The sequence below is a fragment of the Chlorocebus sabaeus genome, chromosome 26 (assembly GCF_047675955.1).
Source record: "Chlorocebus sabaeus isolate Y175 chromosome 26, mChlSab1.0.hap1, whole genome shotgun sequence".
Lineage (NCBI taxonomy): Eukaryota > Metazoa > Chordata > Mammalia > Primates > Cercopithecidae > Chlorocebus > Chlorocebus sabaeus.
Window position 1 is genome coordinate 19,676,084 of NC_132929.1, and position 17,726 is coordinate 19,693,809.

General features: G+C 43.3%; 1 protein-coding gene across 6 annotated transcripts in view; it reads left to right on the forward strand.

Annotated features, from left to right (window-relative positions):
• Positions 1–5: 5 nt before the first annotated feature.
• The window catches only part of WDR76 (WD repeat domain 76), a 44,390-nt gene continuing 26,669 nt past the window's right edge, over positions 6–17,726 (forward strand). The window contains exons 1-6 of one of the 6 annotated variants that reach the window (XM_073012124.1): positions 11–112; positions 1,483–1,746; positions 3,944–4,133; positions 10,525–10,617; positions 11,888–11,943; positions 15,961–16,084. In XM_073012124.1, the coding sequence (XP_072868225.1) occupies positions 3,963–4,133; positions 10,525–10,617; positions 11,888–11,943; positions 15,961–16,084 (444 nt within the window). In that variant the 5' untranslated portion in view covers positions 11–112; positions 1,483–1,746; positions 3,944–3,962. Of the gene's footprint in view, positions 113–1,482; positions 1,747–2,308; positions 2,854–3,731; positions 4,134–10,524; positions 10,618–11,887; positions 11,944–15,960; positions 16,085–17,726 lie in introns of those variants that run through there. The other 5 variants (XM_073012125.1, XM_038009915.2, XM_008016794.3 and 2 more) reach the window with 5 other exon arrangements.

Here is a 17,726-nt window from a genome sequence, read left to right on the forward strand (position 1 = left end):
GCATGCTCATCGGCTGCCTGCGTGTCCTCTACGTTGCAGAATTTGGAAGCTGCTTTTGGAAGGAAATTTTGCTTCCTTTGGGCTTTGCCGTTAGGACCCTGCGGTGAGGAAGGTTCGAATGAAAGATTTTACGTGTTAGCTTGGTTTGAAGCCAAGAACGGTATAGTGAATAAGAAACTCAGGCGACAGTGAGTTACTGTTTGTCTGGCTTGTTGAAAGCTCAGAAGAAGTAGAGTTTGATGGAATAAAAATCTTGCCAGTAGTATCCGATTAGCTCAGTTCATGAGGCCAGGGTGGGCTGTGGTGCAGTATTTGGTGTCACAGGGCAGGTGGTGCTGATTTAGGCCAGTGACCAAAAAAAAAAAAAAAAAAAAAAAAAAAAAATCTCTTAAGGTGCCTGGGACATTACCTGCCCGAAATCCCAAAACTCTACTTTTAGGCTTTCAGGTTTTTCCAGTTTCTGGAAAATACCTATTAGAATACATTCCTGATTGGAAAACGTTTGTATTTAAATATCTAAGTAATTATTATTTTGAGACAGGGTCTTCTTCTGTCACCCAGGCTGGAGTGCAGTGGCTCGATCTCGGCTTACTGCAGTCTCCACCTCCCGGGTTTAAGCGATTCTCGTGCCTCAGCCTTCTGAGTAGCTGGGATTACAGGCGCCCACCACCATGCCCTGCTGATTTTTGTATTTTTAGTAGAGATGAGGTTTGACCATGTTGGCCAGGCTCAAGAGATGAGCCCACTCCGGCCTCCCACAGTGCTGAGTGGTGGCGTGTGCCACCACTCCCGGCTAATTTTTGTATTTTTAGTAGAGGTGGGGTTTCACCATGTTGCCCAGGCTGGTCTTGAACTCTTGACCTCAGATGATCCACCTACCTTTGCCTCCCCAAAGTGCTGGGACTACAGATGTAAGCCACCGCGGCCGGCCTATTTAAGAACTCTTTAAGGACTTATAGGATAATAACAGAAGCAGCCCCAATTTACAAGCTGGGTTGTGTTTAAAAAAAAATATATATATATATATATATGTATATATGCTAATTGGAAAGTCAGGGCACATTTCACATTAGAAAGGACTTTATAACTGCGGGGGAGACAAGGGACAGCAGAAACAAAGTTCTGAAGTCCAGAAACAGTATGCATTATACAGGACACCATGAAAAGTTTGGTTTTATCAGTAATTTTTGAGTCATGGAGGGCCTTGAAGTTGCTGTTAATGTGATTAACCCAAATTACTTCACCTGTGTTCTACAACTGGGCCTTGAGTGGGAGAAGAAATGAAACTGGACAAGTCTCAGGCAAGAACAGTGTGGGACCCAATTAAGAAACTAAGGAAACAGTTTTGGGTAGAAGGAAACTTAAAGAGAAGAATAGCCAGAATCTTATTTTATTTTTATTTATAAAAGAGACAGGGTCTTGCCCTGTCGCTCAGGCTGGAGTGCTGCACGACCACGGCTCACTGTGGCCTTATCCTTCTAGGTTCAAGCCATTTTCCCACCCCTGCCTTCCGAGTAGCGGGGACTACAGACGTACAACACCATGCCGGGCTAATTTTTGTATTTTTTGTAGAGATGGGGTCTCACTATGTTGCCCAGGCTGGTTTGGAACTCCTGGGCCCAAGTGATCCACTCCTCTCGGCCTCTCAAAGTGTTGGGATTACAGGTGTTAGTTATCGCTCCCGGCCTGCCGATGTTTTTCAGAGCGAGATCCCAGTACCACCTGAATCAAAATCAGCAGTCTGAGGTAAAAATGTCAGTTCAGCCCCAGTACTTCCCTAAAGAATTTGAGTCCTTCTGCAAGTTTTCTTTATTTTAGTCTTCTTACATGCAACTTCATTGTTAGAATTCTTTTCTAATAGGGATTTGGGACACATAAACTGGTCTAGCTGGTAATTACTGAGTGAAAAGGGGGCAAGATAGGCCTTAGCTGTTTTTATTAAAACTGTAGTCTGTACTGGTCTCAGAGACACATAAGCGATTTTTTTTTTTCTTTTTTTCTTTTTTTTTTTTTTTGATACGGAGTCTTACTCTTGTTGCCCAGGCTGGAGTGCAATGGCACGATCTCGGCTCACTGCAACCTCTGCCTCCTGGGTTCAAGCAATTCTGCCTCAGCCTCCTGAGTAACTGGGATTACAGGCACGTGCTACCACGCCCGGCTAATTTTTTACTTTTAGTAAAGACGGGGTTTCATCATGTTGGCCAGGCTGTTCTCAAACTTCCGACCTCAGGTAATCCGCCCACTTCAGCCTCCCAAAGTGCTGGGATTACAGGCGTGAGCCACCGCGCCCGGCCAAAGCGGCCTTCTTTTTTTTTTTTTTTTTGAGATGGAGTCTGGCTCTGTCGCCCAGCCTGGAGTGCAGTGGCCGGATCTCAGCTCACTGCAAGCTCCGCCTCCCGGGTTTACGCCATTCTCCTGCCTCAGCCTCCCGAGTAGCTGAGCCGACTACAGGCGCCCGCCACCTCGCCCGGCTAGTTTTTTTGTATTTTTTAGTAGAGACGGGGTTTCACCGTGTTCGCTAGGATGGTCTCGATCTCTTGACCTCGTGATCCGCCCGTCTCGGCCTCCCAAAGTGCTGGGATTACAAGCTTGAGCCACCGCGCCCGGCCCAAAGCGGCCTTCTTAAGAAGCGCGGGTAACCCGGACTTCCCGCTCTGGCGCTGCGGCCGCTGAGGATCTGAGTGGGCTCCGCCCCGTCCCGGCCCCGCCCCTCTCGGCCTCCCGCCGCAATCTTGGCGGGAAGGAGCCGGCCACCGAGAAGCCGAAAGATGTCCAGGTCGGGCGCGGCGGCTGAGAAGGCGGACTCCAGACAGCGACCCCAGATGAAGGTGAGAAACGGATTGGTGCTTCCAGGTGTGCTCTTGCCTCGGTTTTTGTGAGGGTTATGCGGGACACAGGCCCGGAAGGTCGAGGGCACCTGGTACTGGGGGTTGGCGGCGATCCCTGCCCTGAGGCCTTCGGCTTTGACGAAAGGTTCTTATCAATAACCCTAGAAATAGTGGGAGAGTCACATCTGGGATTCCCTTTCTTCCACCTTCTGCGTTTGCTTTTGCCACAGTTATGATCACCTTCACACTCTTTAAATAATTCCAGACAATCCGCAGCTGACAGTTGGGGTATTTGCTTCAGTCCAAATGCTAGTCATTATTATTGGTCTGGAAAACTCTGATGGGCAAATGTGGCCAGTAAATGAATTCTGTTGAGGTTAAGGTTAATGAATTACATATCTAGATTTTGGAGGGGAAAAAAAGTTTTCTTACAGGGTGTCAATTTGGATTTATTTATTTTTTTGAGCTTGAGTCTCGCTCTGTTGCCCAGGCTGGAGTGCAGTGGCATGATCTTGGCTCACTGCAATCTCCGCCTCCCGGGTTCAAGCGATTCTCCTGCCTCAGCCTTCTGAGTAGCTAGAATTACAGGCAGGTACCACCACACCCAATTTTTGTATTTTTAGTAGAGACGGCGGGGGGTGGGGGGTGGGGGAGCCCGGGGGGGGGGTGGGGGGGCGGCGGGTTTCATCATGTTGGCCAGGCTAATCTTGAACTCCTGACCTCAGGCCCTGCCTCAGCCTCCCAAAGTGCTGGGATTACAGGCGTAAGCCACCGCACCTGGCATCAATTTGGATTTATATTGTCATTGTGAAATGGGAATTATTAGATCTGCTGGGGATCCTGTAAGAAAAGGCACAGGACTTGGAATTCTAATACTTTCTTTTCTTTTATTGATCTGAATAGGTAAATGAATATAAAGAAAATCAAAACATCGCTTATGTGTCTCTGAGACCAGTACAGACTACAGTTTTAATGAAAACAGCTAAGGTCTATCTTGCCCCCTTTTCACTCAGTAATTACCAGCTAGACCAGCTTATGTGCCCCAAATCCCTATTAGAAAAGAATTCTAACAATGAAGTTGCATGTAAGAAGACTAAAATAAAGAAAACTTGCAGAAGGATTATACCTCCAAAGATGAAAACCACGTCTTCTAAGTCTGAATCCACGCTGCAAAATTCAGCCTCAGCTGTTCATACTGAAAGTAACAAGCTACAACCCAAGAGAACGGCAGATGAGATGAATCTCAGTGTTGATGTGGAAAGTAGTCAGGATGGAGACAGTGATGAAGATATCACACCAGGCCTGGTAAGGACTTAATTAGCTTGTTCTAGTATCTTTTTATAAATGTGAAGTTCTGATAAATTGAAGTTTTTCAAGGATCTCTCTGGTACAAACAAATTATTTTATCTAATAATGTAAGAATAAATGTAATAATACATTATTATTTTTAAGGTTTAATAAATAACTTCCTTGGATAATTTTTGCTTTTGCTGTTGATGTGTCAATGAAAGGATTGACTTAATCTTTACTCTGCTTGCCTTTTTCTTTCTCTAAACTTACTGCATATATTTTTGGGTTTACTCATACTTTATGGTGCCTTGCTCACCTTTACATATTTATGTACAGTATATCAGAAGTCATCAGTTTGTGGGATATATGGTATTGACTGACCCTTGATATCAGGGTAGGGAAACTGATTATATGGATGTGTTGAATAATATTTCCTTTAAATGCAAAAGGAGACAAATGACAGTAGGTAAGATACATGAGAAATGCATTAATTAGTTCTATGTAATTCCAATCAACTTAAGGAATTTGGTGTGTAATTTTTTTTTTTTTTTTTGGAGACTGAGTCTCGCTCTGTCGCTCAGGCCGGAGTGCAGTGACATTATATCGGCTCTCTGCAACCTTGGCCTCCTGGATTCAGTAGATTCTCCTCCCTCAGCCTCCTGAGTAGCTGGGATTACAGGCGCCCCACCATGCCTGGCTAGTTTTGTGTTTTTAGTAGAGACGGGTTTTCACCATGTTGGTCAGGCTGGTCTCTAACTCCTGACCTCCTGATCCATCAGCATCAGCCTCCCAAGGTGCTGGGATTACAGTGGTGAGCCACTGCGCCCAGCCTGGTCTGTAATTCTTTTGGCTTCTGCCTACCAGGAGGGCTGTGCTCCATTCAAACTGACAAATTTTAACAGGATAAGATAAAATATAAAGCACATGACATAATGTTGCTGGAACTCAGGGAACAGAAAATGATAGTAGGGAAAGGGAGATACTATAATTGAAGGGTTATTGTTATGAAATAGAAGTTTGGTTTATGCTTTCTTATCCCAGAGTTAAGAACCAGGACTCATAGTGGGACAGCATGGGATAAGTATTAGATGAATTGGACTTGGGGTTGATAGCCTAGCACGGCCACTTCTTTTTTTTTTTTTTTATTTGAGACGGAGTCTTGCTCTGTTGCCCAGGCTGGAGTGGAGTGAAGTGGCGCGATCTCGGCTTACTACAAGCTCCTCCTGCCGGGTTCACGCCATTCTCCTGCCTCCGTCTCCTGAGTAGCTGGGATTACAGGCGCCTGCCACCACCCCCAGCTAATTTTTTGTATTTTTAGTAGAGGGTTCCGCTTTGTTTGCCAGGATGGTCTCAATCTCCTGGACTTGTGATCCGCCCACCTCGGCCTCTCAAAGTGCTGGAATTACAGGCGTGAGCCACCGCACCCGGCCTAGCATGGTCACTTCTAAGAAACCTTGTTCCTTTAAGCAAATCACCTTAGTGAGGGGTTTGGATAAAATCTGTGGTTCTCAAACTTTAGGCTATATCAGAATTACCTGGACAGTGTGTTAAAACTCCATTGCAGGGCCCCACCAACAGAGTTTCTGATTCAGAAGTTTTGGAGTTGGAGCATACAATTTGCATATCTTTTTTCTTTTTCTTTCTTTCTTTCTTTTTTTTTTTTTTTAAAATAGAGATGTTGGTGGGGTTGGGGGTGGGAGATGTTGCCCAGGCTGGTCTTGAGCTCCTGAGCTCCACCAGTCCTCCCACCTCAGTCTCCCAAAGTGCTAGGATTAAAGGCTTGAGTCACCACACCCAGCCCAATTTGCATATTTAACAGTTTCCTAGTGACACTGATGTTGTTAGTCCAAGACTGCACTTTGAGAACCACTGGATTAGATTATCCCTTTGGCCTCTTAGACTGTAAGATTCTGAAGAATACAAGGTAAACATAAAGCAGATTTTAGTTTGATGTAATGAAATAGGTCCGTTAATAGAGTTGCTCCTAAAGAAAAAAAAATTAAAAATTAAAAAAAGGAGGTGGACAGATCACCGGAGGTCAGGAGTTCCAGACCAACCTGCCCAAAATGGTGAAACCCCATTTCTAATAAAAATAACAAAAATTAGGCCGGTCGTGGTTGTTCATGCATGTACTCCCAGCACTTTGGGAGGCTGAGGTGGGTGGATCACTTGAGGTCAGGAATTCGAGACCAGCCTGGCCAACATGGTAAAACCCCGTCTCTCCTAAATATACAAAAATTAGCCAGGCGTGGTGGCGGGCACCCATAGTCCCAGCTACTCAGGAGGCTGAGTCAGGATAATTGCTTGAACTCAGGAGGTGGAGGTTGCAGTGAGCCATCACGCCACTGCACTCTAGCCTGGGCGACACAGCCAGACTGTCCCCACCTCCCTCCACTAAAAGAAAAAAAAGAAGATATAACAATTAGCCAGGCGTGGTGGCAGGTGCCTGTAATCTGAGCTACTCGGAAGGCTGAGATGGGAGAATCGCTTGAACCTGGGTGGTGGAGGGTGCAGTGAGCCAAGATCAAGTCACTGCACTCCAGGCTGGGTGACAGAGCAAGACTCTTGTTTTTAAAAAAAATATATAAAGCCTCCCAAATAGCTGAGACTACAGGCATGTGCCACCGTGTCCGGCTAATTTTGACTTTTTTTTTTTTTTTTTTTTTTTTTAGAGATGTGGGTGTGCCATGTTTATTGCCCAGGCTGGTCTCAAACTCCTGGGCTCCAGCAGTCTGCCCACCTCAGCCTCCCAAAGTGCTGGGATTACAGGTGTGAGCCCCTGCGCCCAGCCAAGATACTTTTTTAAAAAAATTTTTTTGAGATGGGGTCTTGCTCTGTCATCCAGGATGGAGTGCAGTGGCATGATCTCAGCTCACTGCAACCTTCACCTCCCAGGTTCAAGCAGTTCTCCCAAATCAGCGTCCCGAGTAGCTGGGATTACAGGCATGCGCCACCGTGCCTGGCTAATTTTTTGTATTTTTAGTGGAGAAGGGGTTTCTCAGTGTTGGCCAGGCTGGTTTTGAACTCCTGACCTCAAGTGATCCGCCTGCCTCAGCCTCTCACAGTGCTGGGATTACAGGCGTGAGCCGCTGTGCATGCCATGTCTTTCTTGGTTTATTCTTTCATTTTGGTGAAGTGCAGCTTTCTGAGAAAAAGTGTATAAGAGGCAAATATTTTGCATGTCAGAAAAAGTCTTTTTTTTTTTTTTTTTTTTTTTGAGACGGAGTCTCACTCTGTCACCCAGGCTGGAATGTAGTGGTGCGATCTCCTCATTGTAGCTTTTTGTATTTTTAATGGAGACGGGGGTGTCACCATGTTGGCCAGGCTGGTCTCGAACTCCTGACCTCGTGATCTGCCCGCTTCAGTCTCCCAAAGTGCTGGGATTATAGGTGTGAGCCACTGTGCTCAGCCCAGAAAAAGTCTTTAGCTTTATGTTTGATTGATGACCTAATTGGATTTAGAATTGTAAGTTGAAAATAATTTAATCTTTCCTTAGAACTTTTAACGCATTGTTCCATTGTCTTCCCACTTCCTTCAATGTTGAAAGTTTGTGCCATTCTGATTCTGGATTCTTTGTGATCTTTTTTTCCCTCTGCATGCTTTTAAGATCTTTTCTGGCTGGGTATAGTAACACAGGCCTGTAGTTTCAGCTACTTGGGAGGCTAAGGCTGGAGCCCAGGAGTGCAAGGCTGCAGTAAGTTTTAATCAAGCCAATGCACTTTAGCCTGGGTGACAGAGTGAGAGTCCATCTCTTTTTAAAAAAAAAAAAAAAAAAAAATTGTGATGATATACCGAGGCCGGGGTTCTTCTTTGTTTTGTTTTCTTGAGACGGGGTCTCACCCAGTCGCCTAGGCTGGAGTGCAGTGGCACAATCTTGCCTTACTGCAACCTCTGCCTTCTAGGTTCAAGCGATTCTCCTGTCTCAGCTTCCTGAGTAGCTTGGACTACAGGCACATGCCACCACGGCCAGCTAATTTTTGTATTTTTAGTAGAGATGAGGTTTCAGCATGTGGGCTAGGGTGTCTCGAACTCCTGACCTCAGGTGATCTGCCTACTTCGGCCTCCCAAAGTGCTGGGATTACAGGCATGAGCCATCGCACCCGGCCTGCTTTTTTTTTTTTTTTTGAGGCAGTCTTGCTCTTGCCCTGGCAGCTAGAATGCAGTGGTGTGATCTCGGCTCTCTGCAACCACTGCCTCCTAGGTTCAAGCAATTCTCGTGCCTCAGCCTCCTAAGTAGCTGGGATTACAGGTGTGCACTACCACACCCAGCTAGTTTTTTTTATATTTTTAATAGAGACAGGTTTCACCACGTTGGCCAGGCTGGTCTCCTGTTCCTGGCCTCTAGTGATCTGCCTGGTGGCCTCCCAAAGTGCTGGGATTACATGCGTGAGCCACTGAGCCTGCTTGCCTGAGTCCTTTTTCATTCATTATGCTGCATACTCATTGGGCTTTTTGTAATCTGGAAGCTCACGTCTTTAGTTTTGAGAAACTTTAAAATAATATTTTTGTTTTCAGACTATTATTTTTTAGAGATGGGGGTCTCACTCTGTTGCCCAGGCTAGAATACCGTGGTGTCATCATAGCTTACTGCAACCTTGAACTTCTGGGCTCAAGTGATCCTTCTGCTTCAGTCTCCCACTTACATTATTTTTCTTTCTGTCTTTTCTTTTTCTTTTTTCTTTTTTTTTTTTTTTTGAGACAGAGTCTCGCTCTGTCGCTGCCTGGGCTGGAGTCCTGTGGCATAATCTCCGTTAACTGCAACCTCCGTCTCCCGGGTTCAAGCAATTCTCCTGTCTCAGCCTCCTGAGTAGCTGGTACCACAGGCGTGTGCTGCCATGCCCGGCCAATTTTTGTATTTTTAGTAGAGATGGAGTTTTGCCATGTTGGCCAGGATGGTCCTGATCTCCTGACCTGGTGATCTGCCCACCTCGGCCTCTCAAAGTGCTAGGATTACAGGCTTGAGCCACTATACCCGGCCTCCCATTTATATTATTATTATTATTATTATTTATTTTTTTTGAGACGGAGTCTTGCTCTGTCATTCAGGCAGGAGTACAGTGGAGCCATCTCAGCTCACTGCAAGCTCCGCCTTCCAGGTTCACACCATTCTCCTGCTTCAGCCTCCTGAGTAGCTGGGACTACAGGCGCCCGCCACTGCGCCCGGCTAATTTTTTGTATTTTTAGTAGACAGGGTTTCACCTTGTTAGCCAGGGTGGTCTCGAACTCCTAACCTTGTGATCCGCCCACCTCGGGCTCCCAAAGTGCTGGGATTACAGGCGTGAGCCACCGCGCCCGGCCTTTAATTTTTTAATGATTGATTCTCTTCCAATTTCTCTGCAGTCTCTCAAACAATGAATTGGATATTGGACCTCTAAGATTGAGTCTGTTTTTTGTCTTTTCTGTCCATGTGTTTATCTTTTTGTTCTACTTTCTAAATTTAAGCCTTTTAATGGATTTAAAAACTTCTGTTCTTATTTTTTGAATTTTCTTATAGTATTTTGCTATTTCCTGAATATACTGTCTTATATCTCAGGGTTTAAAAAAAATTAGCTTACTGTTACATTAGTGGCTCTTTAGGAGAAAGTAGAGACATGTACTTACTCTACTGCATTTAAAGAAAGTTTTTTTGTTTGATAAAAATAACTTTTTTTTTTTTTTTTGGAGATGGAGTTTCGCTTTTGTTGTCCAGGCTAGAGTGCAATGGCATGATCTCAGCTCACTGCAACCCCTGCCGCCTGGGTTCAAGTGATTCTCCTGCCCCTGCCTCCAGAGTAGCTGGGATTACAGGCACCCGCCACTACACCTGGCTAATTTTTTTTTTTTTTTGCATTTTTAGTAGAGACAGGATTTCACCATGTTGGCCAGGCTGGTCTTGAACTCCTGACTTCAGGTAATCTGCCTGCCTCGGCTTCCCAAAGTGCTGGGATTACAGATATGAGCTGCCACATCTGAACAATTTTTATATTTTTAGTAGAGACGGGATTTCACCATTTTGGCCAGGCTGGTCTTGACCTCCTGACCTCAGGTGATCCACCTGCTTCAGCCTCCCAAATTGATGGGATTACAGGCGTGAGCCACCACGCCTGACCAAAAATAACTTTTGAGTAATAGTACAATTAATTGCCACTAGGAAATAATTTGCTACTAGATTATACTACTTGATTTCTAATATCAGATCACTTCTTAACTTAGGAAGCCATACAGATACTCTGTGAGTATCCCAAATTCAGATTTACTGAAATACCCAATTCAGCAAACGTCTGTTTTGGTTAGATGGCATGAAATGAATAGAGGTAGTACAATTTGAAGTAAAGTATTCATGTAGAAAATGAAACACATAGTTTCGTGAAGTGCTTTTCCTATAGATTATATAAAGTAATGGAATCTTTTTGGTGTAATTTTATAGGATGATTTTTCGGGATTGTCACCCTACGAAAGGAAGAGACTGAAGAACATATCAGAAAATGCAGACTTTTTTGCTTCTCTTCAGTTGTCTGAGGTTTGTGTGGAGTCTGTATTTAAAACCAAGATGCTGGGCCGGGAGCAGTGGGTCACGCCTGTAATCCTGTCACTTGGGGAGGTGGAGGTGGGAGATCAACCTGGGTAACATACGGAGACCAACCCCCATCTCTATAAAAAGTAAATTAGTTGAGCATAGTGATGCATGCCTGGAGTCGTAGCTACTGGGGTGGCTGAGGTGGAAGTATGGCTTGAGCTTAGAAAGTTGAGGCTGCTGTGAGCTACGATCGTGCCACTGCATTCCAGCCTAGCCAACAGAGCAAGGCCCTGTCTCAAAACAACAAGAGCAATAAAACCCAAGATGTCATAACTCCCACCAGAAGGTCAATAACATACCAGGTTTCATAGTGTCAGATGAGGAAGGCTAAAATAGGAGCAGGTTTTGCACTTAATAGGAAGAGGTTACTGTATTCCATTGATTCGAAGGCATTTTTTTTTGTCTTTTTTTTTTTTTTTGAGGCAAAGTTTTGCTCTTGTTGCGCAGGCTGGAGTGCAATGATGTGATCTCGGCTCACTGCAACCTCCGCCTCCCGGGTTCAAGCGATTCTCGTGCCTCAGCTTCCTGAGTAGCTGGGATTACAGGCGCCTGCCACCATGCCTCGGTAATTTTTGTATTTTTAGTAGGGATGGGGTTTCACCATGTTGGTCAGGCTGGTCTCAAACTGCTGACTTCAGGTGATCTACTCGCCTTGGCCTCCCAAAGTGCTGGGATTACAGGTGTGATCCACCATGCCTGGCCTTTTTTATTTTTTTATTTTTTTTTATTTTTTGAGATGGAGTCTCGCTCTTTCGCCCAGGCTGGAGTGCAGTGGCCAGATCTCAGCTCACTACAAGCTCCGCCTCCCGCGTTTACGCCATTCTGCCTCAGCCTTCCGAGTAGCTGGGACTACAGACGCCCACCACCTTGCCTGGCTAGTTTTTTGTATTTTTTAGTAGAGACAGGGTTTCACCATGTTAGCCAGGATGGTCTCTATCTCCTGACCTCGTGATCCGTCCATCTCGGCCTCCCAAAGTGCTGGGATTACAGGCTTGAGCCACTACGCCTGGCCTTTTTTTTTTTTTGAGACAGGGTCTCGCTGTGTTGCCCAGGCTGGAGTACAGAAACGCTGATCAGGACTTATGGCCTATCTTTAGGATCTTTAGTTCCTGAATAGACCTTAATTTAGCGTGGGTATAGTAGCAGATACCTAATATTTTAAAAGGTAAGATATGTAGTTAAAACATTTTTACATGATTTTTATACTTTACAGTCTGCTGCAAGACTCCGTGAAATCATAGAGAAGAGACAGCCTCCTAAATCCAAGAGGTAAAATACCTGGTTTGCAATGCCTAAATCATGATACATTGCTCAACTGTTTTATAGTTTGAAAAAAATGGTTTGGCGTAGTAAGCTTAACAGATCATCAAGTGCTATTTAATCTCAGTCCCTCTAGGATCTCTGAGGTAATGCTACCCTTTAATAAAAACTTTACAATTCTCATCTTCATCAAAATAATATGGAGCAAATACAATTGAGAGCTGAATTTTGTTTATATTTGTTGTTGCTATAATGGAGGGAAATCTTTTTTTCCACTAAATTATTGTTACTTAGAAAACTATTATTCTTAAAGACTCTTCTACTTACTTTTAATTTTTCTAGCTGTCTTTTTGCGTCTCAATTTGTTTTTGCTTTCTTAGTCCTAGAATAAAGGAAAGGAATTAACATTTATTGAACATCTATGAAACATACTGCAGTGATCTAGCAATTTTGTCCTGTATTATCTCATTTAACTCTGACAACCACTGTATCCATCCATGTATGTGGTAGGTAATATATTCATTTTGTGTGTTAGAAATCAGGCTCAAAAGATAAGATTGTTGGCTGGGTGTGGTGGCTCATGCCTGTAATCCCAGCACTTTGGGAGGTTGAGGCAGGGGGATCACCTGAGGTCGGGAGTTAGAGACTGGCCTGACCAACATGGAGAAAACCCATCTCTACTAAAAAAAAAAAAAAAATTAAAGTATTAGCCAGGCATGGTGGCAAATGTCTGAATCCCAGCTACTCAAGAGGCTAAGGCAGGAAAATCACTTGAACCTGGCAGGTGGAGGTCGTGGTGAGCCAAGATCACACCATTGCACTCCAGCCTGGGCAATAAGAGTGAGACTCTATCTCAAAAAAAAAAAAAAAAAAAAAAAAATTATTTGCTGAAAGTCAAAACAGCTTATAAGTGGTAGCTTTAGGATTTGAACTCCAGGGTTTTTAAATTTTGAATTATCTCCATTGCATTTTAGTAGTGCTACATATAAATGAAGAAACTAAAAATCCTGGTATCATTAGCTCATTTGTTTAGTGCCAGATCCTAATGAAATGTAGCTTCATTTACTTGGTTTGATTCTGTTACAGGACAATTAGCTTGAGAAAAGCTAGACCTTTAATCATGGCCAGGTATTTTCAAGTATGAAAAGTTACTGTAAGAGGAACATCATTAACACTGGAAAAACAGTAGCACTGGTCCTGTTGCCAGCTGATTAGTACCTTTACATTTGAATGTTTTTTATTAGCCAAGATAGGTGATTTCTTCCTACTTCACAAAATTCCAGCCCTTAATAGTTGCATAGGTAGTAGCAAGTTGATAGTATGGAAGTTGCATAATGTAGAGGAAAAAGCGTAGGCTTTGAGATGTAGCAAATTTGGGTTCAAGTTTTGATTCAGTCACTTACAGCTATGATATTAACCTTGGATACTTTATATAATTCTGTAAAACTGGTGTTATGCTAATCCAGAAGGATTTAAATTTTTTGAAAATTATTAAATATACATATAAAAAGGTACATATAATGTATTTGTGTAGTTGAAAAATTATACAGGTCCCAACCATGTACCTGCCATCCAGGTTAATAGAAATTACGAGTACCCCTGAAGGCCCATATATACAGCTCCCTCCAGATACTACCACTATGCTGACTTTTGTGATAATATTTCCTTGCATTTATTTATAGTTTCTTTTTTTTTTTTTTTTTTTTTTTTTTTTTGAGACAGAGTCTTGCTTTGTTGCCCAGGCTGGAGTGCAGTGGCGTGATCTCAGCTCACTGCAAGTTCTGCCTCCCGGGTTCACACCATTCTCCTGCCTCAGCCTGCCGAGTAGCTGGGACTACAGGCACCCGCCACCATGCCCAGCAAATTTTTTATATTTTTAGTAGAGACGGGATTTCACCGTGTTAGCCAGGATGGTCTCCATCTCCTGACCTCGTGATCCACCTGTCTCGGCCTCCCAAAGTGCTGGGACTACAGGCGTGAGCCACCGTGCCCAGCCTATAGTTTCATTTTTATTTATTCATTTATTTTTGAGACGGTCTCGCTCTGTTGCTCAGACTGGAGTACAGTGGCGCCATCTTGGCTCACTGCAGCCTCTGCCTCCCAGGTTCAAGCAATTCTCATGGCTCAGCCTCCTGAGTAGCTGGGATTACAGGTGCTCATGACCATGCTTGGCTAATTTTTGTATTTTTAGTAGATACAGGGTTTCGCCATGTTTGCCAGGCTGATCTGGAACTCCGGACCTTAAGTGATCCACCCGCCTCAGCCTCCCAAAGTGCTGGGATTACAGGTGTGAGCCACTGCGCCTGGCTATTGATTTATAGTTTTACTACCAGTGAGTGTATCCTTAAACACTCTATTGTTTAGCTTTGTCTTTTTTTGGTGTTCACATACAATATGCCATTTTTATATTCTGAGATTTTCTTATTTTGCTCTTTACATATTTATGCTTTTAAATTTACCCATGTTAATGTGCACAGCTTTATTTCATTCTTTTTTTCTGCTATATGATATTCCACTGGATGAATGTACTACATTTTATTCCACTGTTGATGAACAATTGAGTTATTTCCAGGTTTTTATTATGAAAAGTGCTGCTCTAAACATTCTTAAGTCTCTTAGTGCTTATGTATGGGAGTTTCTCTAGGAGTAGATTTCTAGGAGGATTGTATGACAGCCCATATTATTCCATATACTCAGGCGTATTTTTTGAGGATTAAATATGAGATGGAATGTTGAGTACAGTTTTTAGTATATAGTATACTTTCAATCAATAATAGTTTTTAGGCCGGGCGCGGTGGCTCAAGCCTGTAATCCCAGCACTTTGGGAGGCCGAGACGGGCGGATCACAAGGTCAGGAGATCGAGACCATCCTGGCTAACACAGTGAAACCCTGTCTCTACTAAAAAATACAAAAAAAACTAGCCGGGCGAGGTGGCGGGCGCCTGTAGTCCCAGCTATTCGGGAGGCTGAGGCAGGAGAATGGCGTAAACGTGGGAGGTGGAGCTTGCAGTGAGCCGAGATCCGGCCACTGCACTCCAGCCTGGGCGACACAGCCAGACTCCATCTCAAAAAAAAAAAAAAAATCGTTTTTACTAATTCTTGAACTAATGTGGACTATAGCTGGTAATTTTTTGTGAATTTCTGGAAATAATTTCAGAGGCTTCTCTTTCCCTGACATTTTAAAATGAATTTTTTTAAAATGAAAAAATAGTGCATAAAAAATAGGGACTGTATATTATTTGAAAAGTAAACTGCCAGGCGCGGTGACTCACGCCTGTAATCCCAACACTTTAGGAGGCCGAGACGGGCGGATCATGAGGTCAGGAGATCGAGACCATCCTGGCAAACATGGTGAAACCCCGTCTCTACTAAAAATACAAAAAAATGAGCTGGGTGAGGTGGCGGGCGCCTGTAGTCCCAGCTCGCGGGAGGCTGAGGAAGGAGAATGGCGTGAACCCGGGAGGCAGAGCTTGCAGTGAGCCGAGATCGCGCCACTGCACTCCAGCCTGGGCGACAGTCTGAGACTCTGTCTCAAAAAAAAAAAAAGTAAACTACAGTGTATGGAAGGGAATGCAGTGAAACGTTTACGTTTCCTTTCTATTTTAGACCTTAGTTTTCCAAGCCTTTTCCCTAGAAGTAGTAGTTTTATGTGTATTCCTCCGTAGGTAAGCTCAGCATGTACAAATGTATGTGTATATGTAACCTTTTTGTAAACCTGTACTGGACTTTGTTTTTGCTTTTTATAAGCTAGGGTTCCTTTCAGCAGTGCATTAAGATCTATATCATTCTTTTTATGGCTGCATATTATTCTATTAGATATGTACACCATGATTTAACAGACCTCACCTCCTTTTGATGAACATTTAGGTTTAAGTTTTTTCCATACTTATTAAAGTAATTGTGGCCATGTATATATATGCAATGTATAAATATATCTGTGGGATATATTCCTAGAAGTTATCTCCTTAATATTAGTAAATTTTATTGTTTTGTGAGTATAACATGAATTTTTCCCCACTCCTGTAGAAAGAAGCCTAAGAGAGAAAATGGGGTTGGATGTAGAAGGTCAATGCGATTACTAAAAGTTGATCCTTCGGGAGTTTCATTACCAGCAACTCCAACACCGCCGCCATTAGTAGCAGATGAAAGTGTAAGAAAATATGCAAATACAATATTTTAATGTAGTAAAATACTGAAAAATTTGAAGTGTTGAAACTAGACTAAAAGTTCATTAAATTATGTTTTATTTTATATTTCATTCTTGAATATTGTATGGTTTTGTTTTTTTGTTTTTTTTGTTTTGTTTTTTTTTAAGACAGAGTCTCGCTCTGTCACCCAGGCTGGAATGCAGTGGCATGCTCTTGCCTCACTGCAACTCACTCCCGGTGTTCAAGCGATTCTCCTGCCTCAGCCTCCCGAATAGCTGGGATTACAGGCACATGCCACCATACCTGGCTGATTTTTTATATTTTTGATAAAGACAGGGTTTCACCATGCTGGCCAGGCTGGTCTTGAACTCCTGACCTCAAGTGATCTGCCTGCCTTGGCCTCCCAAAGTGCTGGGATTGCAGGTGTGAGCCACTGCAATGGCTGCGCCTGGCTGGTTCTATGGTTTAATGGGTAAGATTTCAAAGTCGTAAAGACTGGATTAAATTCTGTATTTCTGCGGGACTTACCTGCTATAGGATTGTGGGTGAGTTAATTAACCTTTCTGATCGTTTCCCCATTTAAAAAAGTCAGCAATAATAGAACCCTCAGTAAATATGTGCAATTTTATGTCAGTTTTAAAAAAAAAGAAACCTCAAAGAGATACTGTGAAGATAAATTGTATCTATCAGGTTTCTCACATTATATTAAGGGCTTAGTAATCAATAATGTTAATAATATGTGATAATGTGTAGTTTAATTTTAGTGAGTAGAGTTTTATTTAGCAAACATTGTCTAAATAATAGTTTTCAAGAACACCTATTTTTAATACTTTATATCAGTGTTTAATTGTAAATAGGAAGATAGCACTAATTAGGAAGGTGCTCTGGGAGCAAATTGCAAATCTAGGTGTTACTGGAAGCAGCATGGAAGAGTAGCTTCCAAATTTTTTTGAAGCCTCAGCCCACAAATATATTTATGGCCAGGTGTAGTGGCTCATGCCTGTAATCCCAGCACTTTGGGAGGCTGAGGCAAGAGGATCACTTGAACCCAGGAGTTTGAGACCAGCCTAGGCAACATCAAGTGACCCTGTCCTCACAAAAAAATCCACAAAAATTAACTGGGTGTGGTGGCATGTGCCTGTAGTCCCAGCTCCTCAGGAGGCTGAGGTGGGAGCATCACTTGAGACATTAAATTAAAAAAAAAAAAAAAAAGATATTTACATTGTAACCATTACACATATATGCAACTAAAACCACAGTTTGTCAAGTGACACTACATGTGCACTTTGGTATTTCTTTTTTTTTTTTTTTTTTGAGACACAGTCTCCCTCTGTCGCCCAGCCTGGATTGCAATGGCATGATCTTGGTTCACCGCAACCTCCACCTCCCTGGTTCCAGTGATTCTCGTGCCTCAGCCTCCATAGTAGCTGGGACTACAGGCGTATGTCACCACGCCTGGCTAATTTTTGTATTTTTAGTAGAAATGGGGTTTCGCCATGTTGGCCAGGCTGGTCTCGAACTTCTGGCCTCAAGCTATTTGCCTGCCTCGGCCTCCCAAAGTGTTGGGATTACGGGTGTGAGCCATGTTCCTGGCCTGATATTTCTATTCTATTCTCATTCACTAAAACAAATTGCTAGTTGTGA